Genomic DNA, 21,515 nt, shown 5'->3' with positions numbered 1-21,515 from the left:
CGCCATTTTCAGTCGAGCAGCGGCGCAGTGCTCAACTCCGTCAAGTGAAGGGTGAAAGTCGAGTCGTGGAGCGTTTGTGAATACGGGGGTAAGTCTAGGCCGGACCGGCCGCTCAAGTGCGCGGAGAAAGTAAGTGTGAGCATTATTTATGCGTCCCATATTTTCATCTGTACATACTCATCATCACCACTCCAGTTTAAGTTGTGGGGCACATACTTGAGACAATAAAGAAGAGTCTTGAGGGCCTTGGACGCCGTCTTACAGTATATACATAAACCACGTGAAGTGAATGTATGAACACCGTTTTAGCTCAGTTTGTTGAGCATCGGGCGCGTTATTCATAGGTTGCAGGCTGGGCCCTGCTAGTGAAAAGTTATTTTTTAATCCACTTTCCTACCTTCACATACAGCATAAGTACTATAAATGGAATCTTCTATACTTTCCTACCCCTTTTCGTCTGTTCAAATTATTCTAGTACTAAACAAAAACAAACGACCACTTAAACATTCCCCTTGTTTCGTTTCTGTAAGATTTTCGTGTGAAAGGTGCCTCGCCCTGTACCGCGAAAGTGTTACTGGGGAGCACCCGTAAACTTATCTTTTAAGAGAGCACTTCCAATCCTACAGAGACAAGACTTCGTGAGCTTCGAAACATTTTTATTTGACAACAGCAAATATTTTTCAAGAAACTGGAACAACACGTCTTTTTTTTTCTTCTGCATGTCCATATGCGGCATTCTGTATATAGGTAGTTGTATATATATATATCCATGTATAGACATATGTATATATATAATATTATATATATACACATATAATACACTATACCGGTACGACTGTGGAACGAACGCCCGTCTTACCACTATAGAAATATATGTCAACAAATGGGACAAGACCCATAGAAAATATATATATTACTCTCTGCAGATGCGTCATATCAACAAATGTTGTCTTGTGTGTTTCTAGTCGCTTCAAGTGTTTTGTGTTTTTTTTTCGCGTTTTTCTTTAATATTTTTTTTCGTTCGTTTTATGTACTCCTGTTTTTGTGTGTGAAGTGTGGATTAAAAGAAAAAAAAAAAAGAAAAGTCGGGGGTTTCGAAGGATCATGGAAGAAGCCGGGGAGGAAAGGGTGGTGACATGTGTTCATTTTCTTTCTTCAAGTGAACGCGTAATAAAAATGCATATGTTTTATAAAAACAAACGAAAAACAAGTAAATAAGCAAACACACAATGTAAACAAACAAATAGCATCGGCAGCAGCATCAACAACAACATCATCAACAATACGAAACCTCATGCATACACACACTGAACCTATAGAGTTGAAACCACTCGCACGTAAAAACAAAAGTTCTAACCTAGCCAGAAAGCGACAGCTCGTATCTCAAATATCTCTCGCGTAAGGCCAAACCATAGTCTAGAACACGAACACAGCAGCCGTTATCTGTTATGCGAAAAGCTCAAGACGATATTTCTCAAGTAATCTATAAAGATAAGAACACCGTCTAGAGACTGGGCAGCGAACGAGGCGCCATCAGACGGAATGCACCGTAAAGTGTGTTCAATGTCGTAAAGAGAAACGCCTCAGCAAACCGTATTAGGACAAACCAGCTGTTACAACGTATACAAGATGTTTGCAAGCCGGAGGACATGGCGATGCGTCATGACAATGTCGGCCATGTTTTTTTTTTCCAGGAGGGAAGGAGCAGGTATGCTTTGCAATGTGTGCCGATGCGTAATGTAGACACAAGAAAGTCAACTTCATAACAGTGTTTTACCGAGCTACAACTCCCATGAAGACGAGATAAGTTGGGACCCATCTTGTAGTCGTTTCGTAAACTTTTCACCAACAATAAAAAAATGTTTTTTTTTTAATTTCTCTCTTTCTCTTTTTGCAACATTTCTTTTTATTATCTTTTATTCCCCCAACCCTTTTCCCAGCACAGGGTAGCCAGCCGGTCTGAGAACTGGCTAACCTCCCTGTCCTTCCGCTTAAACTTTCCTCCTCCTTCCACGAACGATAACACTTTCTTCCGAACCCAGTATTCCGTGTTCGTAAAAACCGTGCAATGTGTGACGGATCATTGCAATAACATGTTCGCTTCCTACGTTCTACTGTTGTTCACAGTCTTCTACACATGTTCCTCGTTTCAAGCCCAGAGGCAGTTTCCGACAATGAAGTGTACAAGTTGTTTTTATGTGTGTCAATACTGTACAAGTTGTTTTTATGTAGATGTCCCCAAGACTTCACTTTAGACAAGGTGTGTCTACAAACTTTATACATTTCATCAATAATAAATGTCTCTAAAGAAAACACCAAGTGAAATATTTCTGGTTGCAATCAACATGCACCAGGGCGAGTCGAATCTACTTTTGTTCTTCGGTAAACGTAAGCATCAAAATTATTTACCCCACCTCCTAGTGTTGTACGTAACAAAGACGAATTTCCATATCAAGTTTCATAATTAAACCTGCAAAAATTTTGGTGATAAGCTCTTTTCCCCCTTCGAAACCAAATTAACTCTGCAAACAGGCAGTGCACGACTTGCGCATGATTCTTACACGACAGCGCCTGCGCAGCACTTCTGCCTTTTGTTTTTTTTTCTCGCGTTTAAAGGTTGTGGTGTTCGAACGAAAACTCGTGAACTACAATGTCTGTCGGGGGAGCTCACAATAGTCCTCCACATTTGCCGCATATGTACTACCGAGAACAACGCAGGTAAAAAGATAGACTATGGCTTACACGTAGGCATTGTTTTGCTGTTGCCCAATGAAATTGAGCATGCATTCTTGCAGAAGAAAAGAACGTTTTTGGTGAGAAGGTCATGTCAAGTATGTTCACGGTCTTTCGTGGTTCTTCGTGTTTTACCGAATATTCTCGGGAAATAGCCGACGCATTTATTGCTGCGTAGCGGATGGGGCAACGCTTCATTGGGTGCTTTTACGGTGCAGGTACACTGTGAACCAGTTTGCACCCTTAAGGGCGTAAAATGTCGTGTCTCTAATTCCTTATATTAAGGGTGTCTTGACCAACCAAAAAGATGGGTGTTTTGGTTTTGCTTTGTAAAACACTCTTATCGTAGGGTGTTATAGACAGAGCAAAGTACACCTTTAAGGGTGTAAACTAGTTTACAGCGTTTATTGAATATGGATGTAGAGAAGAGCGGTCGCCTAACTGAATAAGCAAAACGAAGGCAAACTTTGCAGTGAGGAAAATCCGGAAAAAAATTGACCGAAGACAAACGAAGCATATGGATTCATGTGATGTGACAAACGAGGCATTGCAACTTAGAGTTGGTCATCTTTACGACGGTTTGCGCTGAGTGCCAGAAAGCGTATAATTAGTATTTTTAAAGGAACTGCAGGGAATGCAAACTAAACGGGCTAAATGTACTAGGGAAAAACCTTCAGTCTCGAGTCGGCTCGGATCTTATCAGCCAAACTTTGTGAGAGGTGCTTCTATAAAAAGCGCTCGTAAACAAACTGATCTAATGCCCCCAGCCCACTCCTCCCCAGAAACAAACCAACAAAAACAAAACATTGGCGTTGAAACGCTGTAGTGAAGGATAGATAGATGGATAGATAGATAGATAGATAGATAGATAGATAAATAGATAGACAGACAGATAGATAGATAGATAGATAGATAGATAGATAGATAGATAGATAGATAGATAGATAGATAGATAGATAGATAGAAACAACGAAAGAAACAGGGAGATGATTGGAAGAGGGTGCTTAAAGCAGTGTGTTTGATTTTTCTGAGAGGAGTCGTGGTCTAAAGTGCGATACATCTTTATTTTCACTTTTTATTTTACTAGTGAGCGCCATTTGTCGAAATAAGGCACTAATGACAAAATTTTTATCCATAAAACAGCATTTAAAGTTTTCTCTCGCAAGAGAGCACACCTTCATGTCAGTGTACTCCACGAACTTTAATAATGCGGGCCACCGGAAAAGAACATCACTCAGCTCCTCCCGGAAGTATGAAACGGCGAGTAACAGAAAAGACGAAGGAAGTGTCTTCCTGTAGCAACGTAAAATGGCCACGCGAAAACCGTCGTAAAACGCCGGAGCTAGCGAGATCAACGTCCCCAAATACTTGGCGAAAACAACTAGAAAAAAGAAAACTATCGTCACGGGGCATTGATGGACGCCTAAAAATACTGCAGGATGAAAGCTACAAATTAAGGAATCTTTTGGCGGCACGTAAATTTTTTTTCTTGCACAAATCCTCGAAAGCCCTGCTTCAAATAAAATATTGAGAGAGATGGCAGAAAAAAAAAAACTTAGTACACACAGTGAATCAAGAGAGTGGAATCGTGCAATTAACTTTACTGCTAAACAAAAGAAAAACAACTGCTCTTGAGGGAACGCCAAGAAACGAATAATTAATTCTACGAAGCTTCAAAGCAATGTGACACCTTACGTGCTAAACGAGTGCGGTGGGTAGCGAAATATCAGTACACCTAGGACAAGCCATCGTCCTTTGTAACGGTTCTAAATAAGAAAGAAGAAAGCAAAGTAGAGAAAATTCAAGAAAGAAGAAAAACCAGCGAAACATCTGCGCCGCCGTTTACAATGCTTTAGCAGTGCACGTGCCGCTCAGTGGTAGTCGCATTCTGTAAGTCCTTGCGCGTGGAACATGTGTTCACGCGGCAGGTAGGCGACCTCCAAAGTGACAGCTGAAAGAGTGCGTTTTCTAAAGCGTAAAACAATCGCAGCATCTGCACAGCTCGGCGAGCTGCCTCGACTTGGGAACACTGGCTCGTATAGAAGAAGTTGGGGGTCTGGTTATGGTGTGAGCGCAGTTCGTAATAACATGTTTCGAGGGCACGTGCGTAGCGCACTGCCGAGACTTCCGTCGAACATTGCATCGAAGTCTCCAACATTTTACCGTATACGCAACATTTCAACGTACGATGGAGTGGTAGGAAGTTTCGTTTTACCACATATCAAAGCATCATATTACAATTAAAGACTGCACACGGCCTGCGAATGAAAAAAAAAAACATGACTCTCGGCGAGATGTAATTTCTAGTTCTTGTTAAAAAAAAACTCACATTTTGGGGAGATTTAGTGCACCGTACATGAAAACGCTACGTTACTGCAATGCGATAAATGAATGCGGCCAATGAACCAATGAAACATGAGTCGCGGCAGAATGGAACTGCTAGTTCTTAATAAAAAAAAGACACTAGACTTTTGATGAGATTTAGTCAGTCACCTGTGAAAACTTTACGCATACAAGGATTTAGGAAGTGGACGGGACTGTGAGTGAATTATCGGCTACTTTGCCGCATTAAGAAATTCCTACTTCTCCATAAAATAAGCTCGAATTATAAGGAGTTTCAGTGGGCTGCCCATAAAAACAAAACCAGAATTCATGGAAGGGAATTAACGTATCGATTCCAATTGTATACTTTTCCCACCTAACGGTAAGACATGGTTTTGCTACGATTGCGAATCCGTGGTTGATTAAAACTCTCTGATGTACTGTCGTCCATAGCACACCACCGAAGCAGTAGTACGAGTTCAGTGCAGCTTGTGCATTTGAGCGTTAACTTACGGAAGGGTCTTGTACAAACTGTGTCCCGTGTATAATCGCTCCAGCAGTGTACTGAGAGGAAACTATAATGAGAGAGTTCTAGAGCAGAGTAACCTTCAGACCCGCATCAGTTACCGACTGATAAAGCCGCGAGGAAGGAGTTCGTAAACTTCAGGAACACAGCTCCGATGCGTCATTTCGGGGGAAAACTCACTTTGCGAAACTCGCCTAGCCTCGAATCCCGCCTGCCACATCTCTGATGTCTAAATATTGGGCAGTTTTCGATAAGTGTAACTATCTCAAGAATCACCATGATGCTGTCACCTAAGAATCACTGTTAACTAAAAAAGGCAGTGGCGACCTATCAAATGCATCAACGCTAGACAATTGTGACGTCACGCGATCGGCAATTTATCCTCTAATGTTCGCTACCTACGTCATACTGTTTCAGTCAAGTTTCTTTTTCTTTTACGCAACGGCACACAGAGCATGAACTGCGCCCAACTGTGGATAATATAGGTTCAAACTATTAAGAACGGTTCATGTGATTACTGGTAAAGCGATTACAGAGAAGTACACACTACAGAGAGGGCATGTGGGCGAAACACATGTATTTAGCAAACACCATGGATGCATTTGCAGCCTGACGCTAAATACTGTTCTTGATATTTCAACACTCTCTACAAATCGATAGAAGGCAGAGAGAAGGAATGTCGTTATAAAGCCATTTCTTTTTGTTTCAGCTATAGATAAAATTGTGCATGGCGCAGTTCGCTGCCCAGTCCTGGACTTTTACACAAGGATCATTGTGGAGCTAGAACACGGACAGGCAGTTCGTCGCGTAAATGACTTTCCAGACGACACGATTTTAGTGAGCGGCGGTTATCTGGATGACGGGGAAAAAATGCATGTCAACACGTACACACACGTAGAGTTGCGTACATGAACAACCAGCACACCGACTTTCGGGTAATCACATTCACAGTCTTCGGAAAAAAAAAAAACATGATCGACGGCAGGGGACTCGTTTCGAACGCAGCTGTCGCTTGTTGACCAGGGACCGAATATTGAATACAGATAACACGTGATCTACCCCATAAAAGAGGGCAACATCTACAGTCGGATACAATTTTGGAAGTTCGTGGAATTTCCTGTTCAGAAGCGAATTACAACCCGCCTGAACCAATGAGCGCGCACTCCGGACTGACGTCATGTGTCCGACGGCCAATGACCCCACATTCGGAGAACATAGCCGAGTGCGCGCGCGGAGCTATTCGTTAAGTCGCGAAGGCGATCGGTTGCTGCGCTTCGGTCACCTGTGAGGGGCCTTTACGAACTTCTTAGGCTTGTATCCGACTATAGTGAGACAATAGCCAGCATTGGTCGGCGGTGGCTAACATGCACGTAGAACTGTACATTCTTGTAGTACTTCTTCACACTTGATTAAGAAAACCACTTCTTGGCCAATCCGGCGCTTAACGTTACTGTACATATATGTTTCTAACGCAAAATTTGAACTGCAATATTGGGGCATAAATATCTAACAAAATCTGCAAATTTGCCATTTCTTGCTTTGGAGCTATCACAAGCACTTTCACACAGAATTACACGTACATCTTAAAGAGCGCACTGCAATCCACAAGCTCGTGAAGTTTGTTTCAGCAAAAACACTACTCATAACTCAATACAACCGCACAAACACAATCCCACTGATTAACTTTGAGACAAGCGAAAGCTGCGCCTGAAAAAAGAACGATGCCCCGGTTAATCACACACTTCGGCTGGTACATTGGCATACATAATTCGGAGTCACGTTTCCCTTGCCAACGCTCGGAAAACGACGCAAAGCCTGACAGCATCGAACATGGTAACGATGACAACGACGACAGCGAGGCGCTGAGACAGAGCAGCAAAATCCCTTCGAAGGTCTTTACACAACAATCATGTAGCGGAACGAGCCCGCTGGTATAGACGAGCGTGCGGCTACGCCTTTTTAGACTTAAAGAACGTAACACAAACGTCACGCCGTCTGCAAATCGGCCCACATACGCTTACCCCTATACAATTTCGGAGAGGGAGAGAGAGGGAGAGAAAGGACAGATAACCACCAGGGGACGCAATGGGACTGCCGGTACAGACCCACCTGCGGCTACTCCTCCTTCGACGTCACACACGTGTACGAGAGATCGCGTAACGTTTTCGTCGCGTCGTCTACAAACCGTCCCGCTTGTGCACACCACATGCACCATTCGGAGGAGGGGAAGAATAACTAGGAATAGGTGGCGCAACGAGCCTACCGGTATAGACCTTTTAACTGAAGGCCCCCTGGGCGCCGCCACTGTACTCTCCGGGTTGTTAAGATACTTGATCCCGCAGAAATGCATGGTCGACGCTGTGACGTCCGCTTCTGCGCTCCCGCGCAACAACCCAGAAAGAAGGGAATACTCCACTTCTTCAAGCAGGTCTATAATCAAGAAGCGGCTATTCCTCCCCTGACCTAATTCGCTTGCGGACGACGGCATGACGTTTGCGTCGCGTTGTCTACATGCCGGCACGTGTACGCAAACCACTTGCACATGTCAGTAGAGAGAAGACACAACGACCAACAGGTGACGCACCGAGACTGCTGGATAGACGAGCATGCGGCTACTCCTCATTCGACTTCGGTCGCTTATGAGTGACGGCGTGACGTAAGCGTCACATCGATATGCACGCACTGGCACCATTTCGGAAAAAGCAGTGAGCACACACAACGACCACTAACCGACACAATGAGCCTGCTCCTGGTTAGACGAGGGAGCGACTACTCCGCATTAGATTAACTCGCATGTGCGATAAACGGTGCGGCGTTATCGTTACCTGGTTCGAAAAAAAATGCGCACGATCTGACGCATAGAGCCTGCTGGTTAGAGGAACATGCGGCTACTGTCCATTTTCGTCTCCATGCAAGACAGACGGGGTGTCGTTTTCAGGTCACACCATTGACACACCGGGAAGCACACGAACCACTTGCAGCATTGACAGGGAAGAACACAGTGAGTCTTGAATGGCGCATCGGTGTCACTTGGATAGACAAGCAAGTGGCTATTACGCGTACGAGGGATGTCGTGGCGTATCGTCAAGTGCCGTCGACGGATTGGGAAGCATACAAACACCGCACTGACACCGTCAAGGAGGAAGAGACAGAGGAGGCTACGTGGCGGAAATGACGTCTTAGTTTGTATCGCGCGACGTCTTTTGGAAAAAAAAACCCGAGTAGCAGGCAGCAATGACGATTGGCGGGAATCTCGGGGGGTATCGGTTACTGAACTTTAAATTTTTGATCCCGGGAACAACGGTTTCAACGTCGATACAAATTGGCACGAGATTATGTCTCTAAATGCCATATCTTACACGTATACCAAACCACACTACAACACGCTAGCTCACAGGAATGCTGAATAATTTATGTATTCTTAATCATGACATGCGTAATGGGGTAGATATTAGCAGCGGGACAGTCCTTTTTTTTGTCTAGTTTCCTAGTTATTGGGGCACTTAACCAAATATTTGATTTAATGTGTAGTTAAGTTCCCTACCTGGTAACGCATAATTGTTTGTCATTAGTAATTCGCATAACTAAAAAAAACACGGTCCTTCGTTTGGGTAACCATCTACGAAACGTCGCTAGTACTGAACGCTTTCCCTTTCTTAGATTTTTTTTCTTGGCAAATGAGAATGACGATCGGATTGTTCAACGCGAAAGGCCATTATACGGTGCCAAATCTCAATGTTAAATCGCTAGAATTTCGCAACGCAGCTAACATTAGCTCACTCCCACAGAAAATCTACAGATTTATTTTTTTAATATAAAGAACCCTACCTACGCCCTTAACGAATGCCGGTTAAAAACTACGAGATTGCTGAATTCAAACTGCAGCTTTCAAGGCTTCCGGATCAACAGAATCGTGTCAGCGAGACAGACTAAAGATTTATCTAAGTTGCGAGAAACTTGAAAGCGATACCACGTTGGTACAACGACTCATGCATTCACGAAGCTTAATGTCAACTTGGCACAATTGGCTACAGTGCATCGAGCGAGTTGGAGCAACGAATGGCGCTGCGGCTACGACCGCCGTAAGAACATCGACACGTGTAGGATTCTTGTACACATCGGGTAAATACGGCGAGTATAGTTCACACGAAAGCGGAATGTACAGTTTTTTTTTCTTTCTTCCCGCATCGTTCGTTTGTCGTGATATGCTGATTGCCAAGGATACATCGTATACTTTCAACAACAGGACAGATATACCGGGCACTTAACGGATAGGAACACCGAATGACACCGGCTAACAGTTGCACCAACCAAGTCGACGAAGACACAGAGATTTCCTGGAAGTAGTGCGCGAACATATCGACATGGGGCGTACGATCATGATATATCGGTAAGGGATAGTCACTGGGCGAAGCACTGAAGCGGGTATGGTCACCAGGTTCTGGGCTGAAATGTGTCTACGTTCATTGGCTTACCCGTCAAGAATACCGGCACAGACATGCACAAAAAAGAGGGGAGAGGAGGATTAGGTTGCCAGGTTCCCCCATCCCGTAATCATCTAACGAGGGCGCCAAGTCAACCCCGTGTCTGTACTCAGGCATACCTATAGAGAGTTTCAGACTGTCCGGCATTCCGTTATGCGTAAACTTCTTTGCGTATATACCAAAGCCGGGTATGTTTCGAGCATGCGCACGCCCTCAAAGCATGCATGGTCGAAAAGCATGCATCGCTGAAAGTGGTCGCCGTGCATCTCGAACGTATCAACTGGCGCTTTGTAACACCTTAGTTTCGATCTGATCCTTTCATTAGCTTCAGATCCCCGTCGTTAAGCTTCAACAGCAACTATTCGCTTCGATACGGCATTGTTTTCGAGAGCCATACGTAAATAATCGACGCTGTAGGCTTAGCGATTAGCAATGGGCGCTTCCGGAATCTCGGAGGACATACATTACGTGTCTCTAGTTTGCTATCATTGACAGGTGGCGCCACTTGACGTGACGGCGGCTATCGCACACGCTATCCGGTATTACGCCACGCCTCTGAGCAACCGGATTACCGGACAGGCTGAAAAAGAAAAACGTTATTGCCTAATGTGGAGGGTTTACTTTTAGAGAGTAAGGACCACCGGGAACCTCTGATGATGCATTCCGAGAACAGCAAGCAAGCAGCATTCATCGAGAAGTTTGTCTTTCGGACTCTTCCAATAGGAGGCACGGGGATGCACTGCCATGAAACCTCCCCCTCTCCCCTCTCTTAATAAAGCTCCTTGCACGCGCTTTTGAATACCGTGTACAACGAACGTTGAAGGACACACTTCAAGGCTGTCAGAAGTGATTGACAGACGCCCCTTTATGGAGGAGGTGGTGATTGGCCATTTAGCGATTAGCTTTATCTGGAGAATCGGAGGCATCCCTTTCGACGATCACGTTCCCACAATTTTCTACGTTTCTACCGCGGAGGTAACTCTAATATCTAATAAAGAAACCAATAAAAATTACAATAAAAGCTAAGACAATAGGTCTTTATTTTCATTCGTGTAAATGTTGGTCCTTTGGTAAGCCTCGTTTGCGAGTTGCCTCGGGCGTTTCTCCGAACACGGGGAAGTCAGCTATCTGATGTGTCGAGGCAAGCCATCTCGCCGCGTGTGATTGACACTATAGAAAATCTACGCACCGTTGTACTCGATAAATGGATAGATGCACACGTCATGCTCTGACGCCTCGTCTGACGAGCGCTTACCACGACATTTTCCAAACCACAAACCTAACAAAGGGAAAACTGTACACCCACAGTACATAAATTGCCTCTGATTGTGCAGCACAAGACCACGTCACCTTAGATAACAGTTAAGAAAAAAAAAGATAAAACGTGACGTGACTCTTTAACACATTTTTGTCCCTTTGCGTACAGAGTGCGTCTGTGAGCAACAAGAAGTAGCTCTCGCGAAAATGTTTCATCATACCGACGTACTTTTGTCTTGAGCACTGGCGTAACACTCATTGTGCATACCTTACTTGCAATACTAAGTTACACAAACATGAAACAGTTGATGCTGATATCGGTTTGCACGAACGCGTGTATATTGGGTCAACTTCTATTCGTACACGCCAGCCGGCACAGAAATTGGCTTCGTTGATTTATGATGCCTTGTCCTGTAATTCAAGCCTTTTTTTCCCCACGATATCGCTTCTGCAGGAGGATTTTTAAGGGTCTGACGCTTGTTTTGAATGTGTGCTACTGCTTCGGCGTCTGTGCGCCGCTGAACAATAGTCATCCGGGGAGTCTCGGGGTAATCGACAGCAGATTTTAGGTAACAGTGGGACGTCCGCTCATTTATTACCTTACGGAAATGTTGAATGCGACGCAGGTAACAATGGCCTGAAAGTGGTAAATATTTAAAGTGTAGTAACAGTCACTAGTAAGAGTGAACAAGGGGTGTTGGAGCTCAAGGACCATGAAACAAAGAAATGATGAAATTACCATGAACATCCTTAGAAAAACAACACTCGGTAACAGTTGACGACACTATCGTTTCAGTTCGTTAGGGCAATAAAATGCAGTATTAAAATAAGCATCATCTGAACGCCTTCGAAATTCTCGGTGATAGTTAGCGCAGTTCTTCGTGATAGTTCTCAAAACAGGGGAGAGGTGCTGCCGATGCATTTCCGCGACAGTTATTCCACCTAAACCACCTTCTAGTTTAGCAAAGTAGTTATAAAATTGTCTAAAAAAGCTTTAGGGGGGACTTATGAATAATCGATGTTGTGTTGAATACAGGTACAAAGAAATAGCATTTTGAAAATGCACATTTCCTACGATAAAGATTTCTAGATAACGGCCGACATAGTAGGCTTGCGTAACTTCTTTTTATAGATTAAAGGTGACATTGCTATGTTACATCTCGGTTGACTGAGTGAAGCGTTGGAAGTAGTTTTGACGAAGCAGGTGTATGAGCTTTTTCTTCGTTCATAAGGGCACTCGACTTTGCGATTACCGACACAGGATCGTTTGGCATTGCAAGGCCTACGTCACGTTAAACGATTCTACTGCGACGCTCGCATTATCGCTCCATGCCAGCATATCATCCATCATTCACTTGTCCTTTAAGCAGCCATACATTGCAGAGGAAGACGACGAATACGTTTGAAAGTATTGACGACCATTGATGAGCGAGTAAGATCAAGTATTGATTGTGGTCAACGTTTACCCGTGAACAATCATCAAAGACATGCTCTCGCCTTGTTATCTTTCTACTCCACTAGCACTGTGAACGACGTTGTGCTAGTCTCCCCCACTGAAGTTGCCGAAAACGCAGAAACAAATGTGACGGATATTTTGATGGTCCTGCTGGAGAGTGGTCGATGCGGGATATGAGAAACGTCGTTCAGCTATTCTCACCTACTGAAGCTGCCAAGAGTTTAACAACAAATGTGACAAAGCTTTTACAGCCCTTCCAGCGAGTTGTTGATCTGTGATTCGAAGCCACGTTTCTGAGTGCCACTTAGCTACTGTTACATCGCAGAATCCAAGGGATCTAACTATTCGAGAGGTGGTTGTAGCGACAGTCTTTAGATTTCCCGGATGTGTCTCACACATTGCTTAGAAAATAACTGCCACGAAAAAGCTGGGTGCGAGGACGTTGCTGTGATTTTCAATTAATTAATTAATTATTTGTTAATTAATTAGATATTAATTAATTACACATCAATTAATTAATTATTTATTAATCAGCGGCTGTTTTCTGGCCATGCCCATCCTTTAATGATCGCTGTGTCCCCAAACATAGCCATAACGTCCATGCGATCAGCTCTCGAGAGTCGGTGATAACCAGAAAGGTATCTGCCTCCGGCTTATCTTCGAATACAGAGCTCTTCTAAGTCTTTGTTGCGATCATAGATGTCAAGAGAACATTCTTCTTGAAAAAGTGAGGCGCACCTGCTTGAGCAGCAATAGATTTAATGTTTCGAGCCACAAGCATCAACGAAAATATCAGCGCCTGTGTTCGCTCTCTAAGCTGATACCCTTAATGACTCCTGAAGCCAGCAGTGAAAGTCACGTGCCCGCCCACATTCACTGAACTCTCACCAGAGGGCAATACTGTTGCGGGAAGGTGAAACGCGAAACAAAACAACGAGCAGAACTTGACTCCGATGGCAAATTACTGTGTAAGAATATACGGGACGTTATTGATGATTGACAGAATGAATAACTGCATTCACAGAGCATCGGGACTACAGGGTGTACTGATAGTCCATAGGATACCGATGAATAGTTTTGATTCGCATATTCTTAGCGGAGTCTGGCTCCGGCTTTGAGCGAGGTCGCGCTGGGTGACACTGTTCAACGATATGGTACACTACGGAGAAAGATTGTGTCTGCTTCGCGTTGTAGATACCCGGGTGAAGAACGGCGGAGTTTGAAGGAACGAAATGAGGGAATCGTGAAAAGAAAACAAAAAAAAAACAAGCAGGAAGTTTTGTACAGAACCGACAGTGATGTGCGAACTGCAAAAGAACAATAGGGACACGAAGCAGATTGTGTGCAATGCGGTGGCACGACGAGATCATCGCAATCACTGCGCATGTGCCAGAGCTACAACCCGTTGGGGATGGACACAGCGTACGATGGTTTTAGCAGCTACTATTTTTGTCTTGTACCCAGGCTGCATGTGAGAATCAAGCTGACGTCACTGTAGGTCCGAAAGGATCGCGTTGAACAGCGGGAGTGGGGAAAAGTGAATTATAAGGACCACGTGTCAGACACGCATCTTTCGAGCTAAACGGACATTGAATCTCGAAAGGGAAACGGGGAAGTCCTGAAAGACCTGGTTTTCGAAACAGTTACGTACAATCACGTAGCAAGCTTTCATCGACATTTTCACGCAATTATCGTCTTTCTTTTCCCTGCCTGGGGCAGCTAAGACAGCCTCAACCAACCCCAGTGATCGTTGGCGGAGAGTACGGGGAGGGGGAGGGGGGCTGGAGAGCTTGCGTTTTCTCTGAGCTGCATCATGAGAGACAGAGTCCCCCCCTCTCCCATGGCTGTGACCCGTGATAATATTTAAGAGTTAGGCTAAGGCTCTCATTTGCCGCCAACGGACTATTGGCTATCCCGTCTGCAGCTATTTTACAGGGTACTGTTTATGCCCATTCATTTTCCTTTCTATCTTTCCGATTTCAGATCATAAGACAGTAACAAGTCGGGAATCTGGCACCATGGTCGCACTGAGAACGACGTCACAGGGTGACAAAAATTGCGGCTTTTGCACTGCTCCTGTGCAAAACAAGTACGGAATGTGCATTGACGTACGAAGGAAATTGTTTTTTTTTTTTCATGGAAGAACACTCCGCCTATAACAGTGATTGACCCACTCTATCGATGCATATCTCCATGTGTACAGATACGAAGCACTGACAAACTGCTTTGAACCATCCTTATCACGAAGTTTGTTATCGCATTCGTAACACCACGCTTGAGATCGCCACCCAACACGTTAAGAGTGAACAAGTTCGAGTGAAGGACCAGAAGGACACCATCTCTAACCTGAAGATTTATCTGAGCCCTCCAGTGCAGCTCGCATTCAGGGAATCACGAAGGCACGGCGTGCCGCGTGGTACGACAAGTTTTTCTCCACGAATTTCACGAACGCTCGTAAGACGCAGATGAAGCTACAAGCCACAACCGACAGCTTCGCGATATGTTGATTCACCGTGGATGGGTAGAGACAGAGAAGGGCGGATGCACCCGTACTCACTTTCGGAGGACAACACGGTCAATCCGAAACTATAGGCGGTGGTTATTCCAACCGACAATCTCGCCTGTACGCTTCCCTTAACCCAGCATCTCGAAATGACGTAACATGTCCTTGGAATGTGCTGTGCAGTAAGTACACTGCATTCCTGACGAGGTACTCGTGCAGAAGACCTGTGCCGAGTCACACGTCAGCGCCGCTGTGCTCGGGATAAACGCTATGAATCCGAAACTATAGATGGTAATCGATCCAAGCTATAGTGAACTATAGTCAATATCATCCAAGCTAACGTCCCACCTGTACACATTCTTCGACCCGTAATCTTGGAATGACACATAGCACGTTACATGGAATGTCTCGTACTGTTCCCGAAGAGATGACCTCGTGCAGAAGACTTTTGACGAGTTTTTAATCACCTCTACTATGCGCGGGATCTAGACGCTGCCATTTGGATGGACATTTGTCGATAGTGCGAACGACGACGGTTTCTTGCGATTCAAGACTTGTACACAACATCGCGACGATTATAAGTACAGTACACGCTTCGGCTTTTTTTGACGACTGCATAAGCAAGAGTATGGACGACTGGTTCGGGGTACTGAGAGAGGAGGCAGGCGGAAGAGGAAGAAAGGGTGTGAGGAAATCGAGATTTCGGGAGCGGGGAGGGCTGTATAGGGCAGCTAAGGAGGGGGCGGGGAGCAGCAAAGCTAAACTTGCATAGTCACAGCTTTCACACAGTAATAGTCGTAATAGTACACTAATACACAACACGAACATTTAACACTGCACGACGCGAACCTGAGACAATTACACGAGCACACCAGGCTTAACGCACGTTTGCAAAAAAAAAAGTACGACGACAAGAAACCAGAAAGAACAAAAAAAAAAGAGCAAGAAGAATGCTTGCGAGACCACAGGAACTAGCTACACATAGTCCCTCGCTGACGTCACTTCAGAAGACCACTCACGTGGGAGCGTGCGCAGCGCCCCCTATGTGGGGCCGATTGTCAGTCAGCCCGTTTGATTGGCTCGCAGAGATGTCGGGTCGCCGACAGAGAGTGATGACGCCAGCAGTTCAGCCGCTACGGTGACGTTTCGGCGACGGCAATGGGAAAGGAAGAGACAGAGATAGCGGAGCACTCTTGCGCAGAGAACAAGCGACGGGCGTGGCCACAAAGTGCGCAGTGCGGATGTCAGAGAATGGTGACGTCAGCACAAAACTTTGCTGTTTGCCTAGGTCCAGTGAAAAAGGTCATTCATTTTAGCCTAACATAGGGGCGCTAAGTCGAACAAGCAAAAGACAATGCGACTCGCTTAGTGGCGCATTATTTCGAAGGCGACACCAGACACGATTGCCGGAAAGTAAATTGCTGTGGCACTCGACAGCTTCGGAAAGCGGCCGCCATATTGAAACCTATAGTGAGGTATCGGGCGCAGCTTCGTAATCATTACATTCTTATGACGAGCTGGGGATATATAATTATCGTTATCTCATAAACCAGGTCCTTACTAACATAAAAACGCGTTGTTAAGATATAAAGACGATGGCTCCTTCGCAGTTGGCCATCTGTCGGTGTCAATTACGCAGATTAGGTTACTCACTCGTGAACAATCTTGCTTAAATAAACTAAAGTCACTCCATGTCACTGCGCTCCTTCGAAAAAGAAAAAAATAATAACGCGGCAATTTCTAAAAAAATTACTGGCACAGAGAACATCTTCCCATTCTAGAAACATTCAACATACTATCAGACGTTCTTCACATTATTTCTAACTACAAAAAGAGCATTCAAGTAACATGACTGCCGACCACGACAATGAAGATGATGTCATCCATGATGATCAATATTTAACAAGGCCGCTTACAGAATCATGTAACGTAGGGTATGAAACGATGCAACAAGGAGAATTTCAAACACCAGATAAACAAAGCAACCCACCTTTTTAAACCACTGGACCCAGGATTTCTCCCATAATGTAACAAAAAAAGGGGGGGGGGGTTAAAAGAAGGGAATATTTCGTCGTCACTGAAAATAAAGACACCCGCACCGCGCACTTTCCAGTTGTTTTTCTGTCGGCCTCTGGAAACACCCCTGCCAACGATGTACAACACTCTTAGAAGAAGGAGGCGTGAAGGCAGTTAAAAAAAAAACCGCGCGAGGCAAGAAAATAAGAAAAACATATGTTTTTCAAAGTGATATGGCATCACATGCAAAACCAATTTTTGGTTTTGAAAGTCTCTCCCAGTGACGGAACGCAAAGTGATATTTCAAAACAAACAAACGAGTAACGAAATCGGAGGAGAGAAATTGGTGCGCGACACTTGCTTGAAGAAGTCAAGCGTAGGGGGCACTGCGAGCATCGCTTCCTGCCCTCTTTGATGTGAGAAATACTACTGTACACGACGACTAAACAAAGAAACTAACTGTACAGCATTTTTTTTTTCCTCTCTTGACTTCTATCGAGTATAAAAATAATATCTTTTCTTTTTCGGGTCTTGTGTGCGCGGTCCAAAGGAATGAGTAGACGACGCGACGCGGCGAGAAAAAAAAAAGAAAATAATATTAAACGCGAGAATTCTCTTGTGGTAGTTGGCAGAGTCGTCTTAGACACGACCGTGGCGCATCGACAGCGCGATCGAACGCATCGACTCGAAATCGAAGTAGCGACGACGATGATGCTTTCGAGCAATGAGCGCTCGTCCGTGCCGGGTCGATGTCCACCTAAAGCAGTCGTTAGAGTTTCGTACAAAGAAAGGAAACTAAAAACAAAAAAAAAACAACGCCAGAGGGATTTCCGGCGCTTGTGTCGTTTCACGTGTCAACAACGTGCCTTTATGTGGACCGTTGATAGCGGGCTTAAGGCCTTGTCATGAGAAACCAACCAGCCATGCAGATGGTATTCGATAATAATGCTACGGATATGAAGTTTGCATGGGTGTCAATAGACTTCTGTTGAAACTGATCAAAGGTCACGCGCTGTGATCAAAGAAACACATCAGTGAGTTTCTGTCATTGTCAATGGAAATTTAGTTGAAATCCATTTGAGGATCGCGCACCGTGGTTCAAGCATCTGCAACAAGTTAACATGAATATTTTTAACACTCTGTCGTACTTCTGTTGCTTTCAGCACAGTTTCTCATGAAATTCAATGAAACACTTCGCGACAGTGGCGAGCGGCAGATCAAGGAAAGATAATTGTACAAGAGGGAAAATTGCGAACAACCACGATTTCTTAAACGTGCAAAGCGGTAAGACACTGCGACCTCCCACACAGTTTCTACGAAAAGTTTCCTCTATGCTTTGTTCGAGAACATGAGTTTCAAAGTCACAAAGCCTACAGCGCACGCACCGGTTGAAGCTGCCAGGACAGCAGTCACCCAAGAGACACGAGCGCCAAAATCCTCCCCTAGCGACGTTTGTAGGAAGCTCTATGATGACGCAAGCTGTAGGAGGCTTCCAGTACAGCGACAAACCTTAAGTGAGGCTAGATCGCGTGAGTGCTTCTTTGCACACCTGTTCAGTGGCGCGATTACATCGACTACAGCTACTTTTGGACCCATGCTCTTGAAATTGTGAGGACGCTTCTTTAAGCTGATTGTTCAGGCAGGTTCACAATAATATAAAAATATCAGTAGAGCTATTAAACTGGAAGAAATGAAACGATAAAGGGAGCGATCATTTGTTGTCTTGACGCATGCTCTTCAAAAAGAAAAGAAACAAAAAAACGCACATATAAGTTGGCACCATGAAATGTTGAGCCTCCGAGACAAGCATACGTGACTCTCAATCCTGCGCAACAGATAAAGATCTCGTGTTGGATACGATAACTGACAAGAAAGTGCAATATAGGATATATAGCTGTGTAATTGTGAGAAGTCAGCTGTTATATGTACAAGCAAGAACACTATCTCGACTCCTGCTGCTTGTTCGGATAGATTCGATCGAGTCGTTAACCCGCACCCAAGCTTACGTCACACTGGATACATTCTCCGACAAAAGCAACTGGAACGGCCTGATGCTTCGACGATTACGTAATAGCTGCTATCTCTCCCGATAAAGACAACCAAAGAAAGCATTAAATTTACAAGAACAAAAGCTTGGTCGATTTACGCGCACTGACACTCTTATCGGTAACCATGATAAAGGTGCGATTCCATGATCACTATCTTATCAAGAAGGAAAGAAGCGAGACATTTCAGGACGTTTTGAGCTCAGCATGCAAGGTGAACAGGTTTCGGCATTCGTACGTAGATGCTCATTCTGCTCGACAAACGCCGCTGATAAACATTTAAAAAAATCTAGATATGGTCGATGCGTTAGCTTCGTTCACCATGTTTCCCGCAGTGAAAAAAATCTCACACAATAATAAATATAGTGAAGCTATAAAGTACAGAGCTCAAATGAATGTTGAGTGTTGCATTTGAGACCACGTTATGAAACACCGCTGCTGCGTAGGGAAGAAATGCACTGGTGAGCCCCTAGACACTAGTCTCAAAGATCTTTTATCAACGGCTTTGTCAACGGTCTGCGACGTTAAACCCCATATATCAATCAATGTCAACGGCGTTGACTGTAGTAACGCAAAATTCAAGACACTTCATCCGGGACACCCCTTAGTCATGAAGCTTTCCCGGCCATCTTTTTTCACGCCCATGGCGAAGAAAGAAAACTGGAATGTCATTTGATAACGAGGGTATAGACAGATACATCTCCAAAAGTCCCGAGTCTTAGTGACGCTTCTCTTAATATAACTCATCGCGAGCCGGCGGGAACGTCATTGACATCACCGCGGCGCATGGCGATTGAGCCTGCGATTCCGCGATCGCAGTTTCGCAATCGCGACTTTTCCAACGTTTGCACACGTATTTCCATTAGTGTGCTCAAACACGCGAACTTGTCGTCTGCAAAGCTCACGGATATGCAGAAAAGACAAAAGCACACCAATAGACAACGGACCGGGGGTGTTTCCAGAGTTTTGCCGCCAAGGAAACCAGACGGGTTGCTACCCAAACAATATGACGCACCACGTTTTAAGCACATCCCCGACAGAGGGCGGCACAGCAGCGGTGAACGATGCATAGCGAGATTTGCCTACTACAATAAAAATATCCAGAAGTGACGCTTTCTGAAATGGCCGCCTTCGCGCCATAGTCCAACCCACTTGACGTCACGTGGCACCCTCATTCGAAAAGCGTGTCTCGTGGTGGCTTGTCTTGGCTTTACTTTTGGCTTTGAGGCGGTGATGGCGGCTTGGTTTGCGATGACTGGTGGTGGTTGGCTGCCGCGGCATGGCGGCGGTGCGGAGAGGGCGCTCAGGGGGCGCCACCATCGCTCACAGAGAGGTCGTCCTCCTTGAGGTCGTCTTCGTCGATGTCGTCTTCCTCGTCGTCGTGCAGCGGTAACTCGGCCGGGCAGAACTGGTACGGCTTTGGGTCACCCCGAATGTCGCAGATGACGTTAGTGAGTGCCATAATGTAGTTCTTGGCCAGCGTCAGCGTCTCGATTTTAGACAGCTTGCGCTCCATGGCCACGTGAGGTATGACCTCCCGCAATGCCTGTGGGAAAACGGAGAGGCGGCGTTATGAAGGTACAGGCATGTTAGTCCTACAGACTTACAAGTGTGGTAATGGTAGAGAGCTTTAGTTTGTCCATAGACGTCTTTCGGATTACAGATACCGGTTGGCAGCAGTGGTAATGATGATCATACACAGCTGAGGCCTTTTAATCGGGCGAGCTAATTCTACCCAAATAAAAAGTTGAGCAGACAATCAACAAAAAATTAAACACACACAAACACACGAACTACCACATTAGTTCGTCGTTTATGTATTCGTCCCTCGTTGTTCCCCCACGTGATGGCCTAACGCATCACCACGCACCACAATTGTCGTCAGCGTAAGTTAAAGTGACATCTCGCGTCACTTTCTCCAAATAGAATGCATTCAAACTTTTTCCACTTGCGTCATAAATATGATGAAAGCAGTGTGAGTTACTGAATCTTTCAATGTGCATGCTTTACGCTAGTATCTAGTTAAATAAGACCTACGAGTGTCCGCCATTAATTCTGTGCGTCTCTGACTAAGAACTGCGTGAGCAGGTGTCGCGACCATCGTTTTACATCAGCATACGTCTCCGGAAATCCTAACACGCAAGCGGCGAGAAGCATGTGGACCAATAAGTAC

The 21,515-nt window shown here is 45.0% G+C and overlaps 1 protein-coding gene across 2 annotated transcripts in view; it reads right to left on the bottom strand.

The window, feature by feature from the left end:
* Nucleotides 1–639: 639 nt before the first annotated feature.
* dimm (basic helix-loop-helix family member dimmed) overlaps nt 640–21,515 on the bottom strand; it is a 505,350-nt gene continuing 484,474 nt past the window's right edge. For both annotated transcript variants that reach the window (XM_075869121.1, XM_075869123.1), the window contains one exon: nt 640–20,888. In XM_075869121.1, the coding sequence (XP_075725236.1) occupies nt 20,646–20,888 (243 nt within the window). In that variant the 3' untranslated portion in view covers nt 640–20,645. The remainder of the gene's footprint in view (nt 20,889–21,515) is intronic.

The sequence above is a fragment of the Rhipicephalus microplus genome, chromosome 7, assembly GCF_043290135.1.
Source record: "Rhipicephalus microplus isolate Deutch F79 chromosome 7, USDA_Rmic, whole genome shotgun sequence".
Classification (NCBI taxonomy): domain Eukaryota; kingdom Metazoa; phylum Arthropoda; class Arachnida; order Ixodida; family Ixodidae; genus Rhipicephalus; species Rhipicephalus microplus.
Note: the sequence above shows the minus strand (reverse complement) of the source record. Positions and strands in the feature narration are given on the sequence as shown.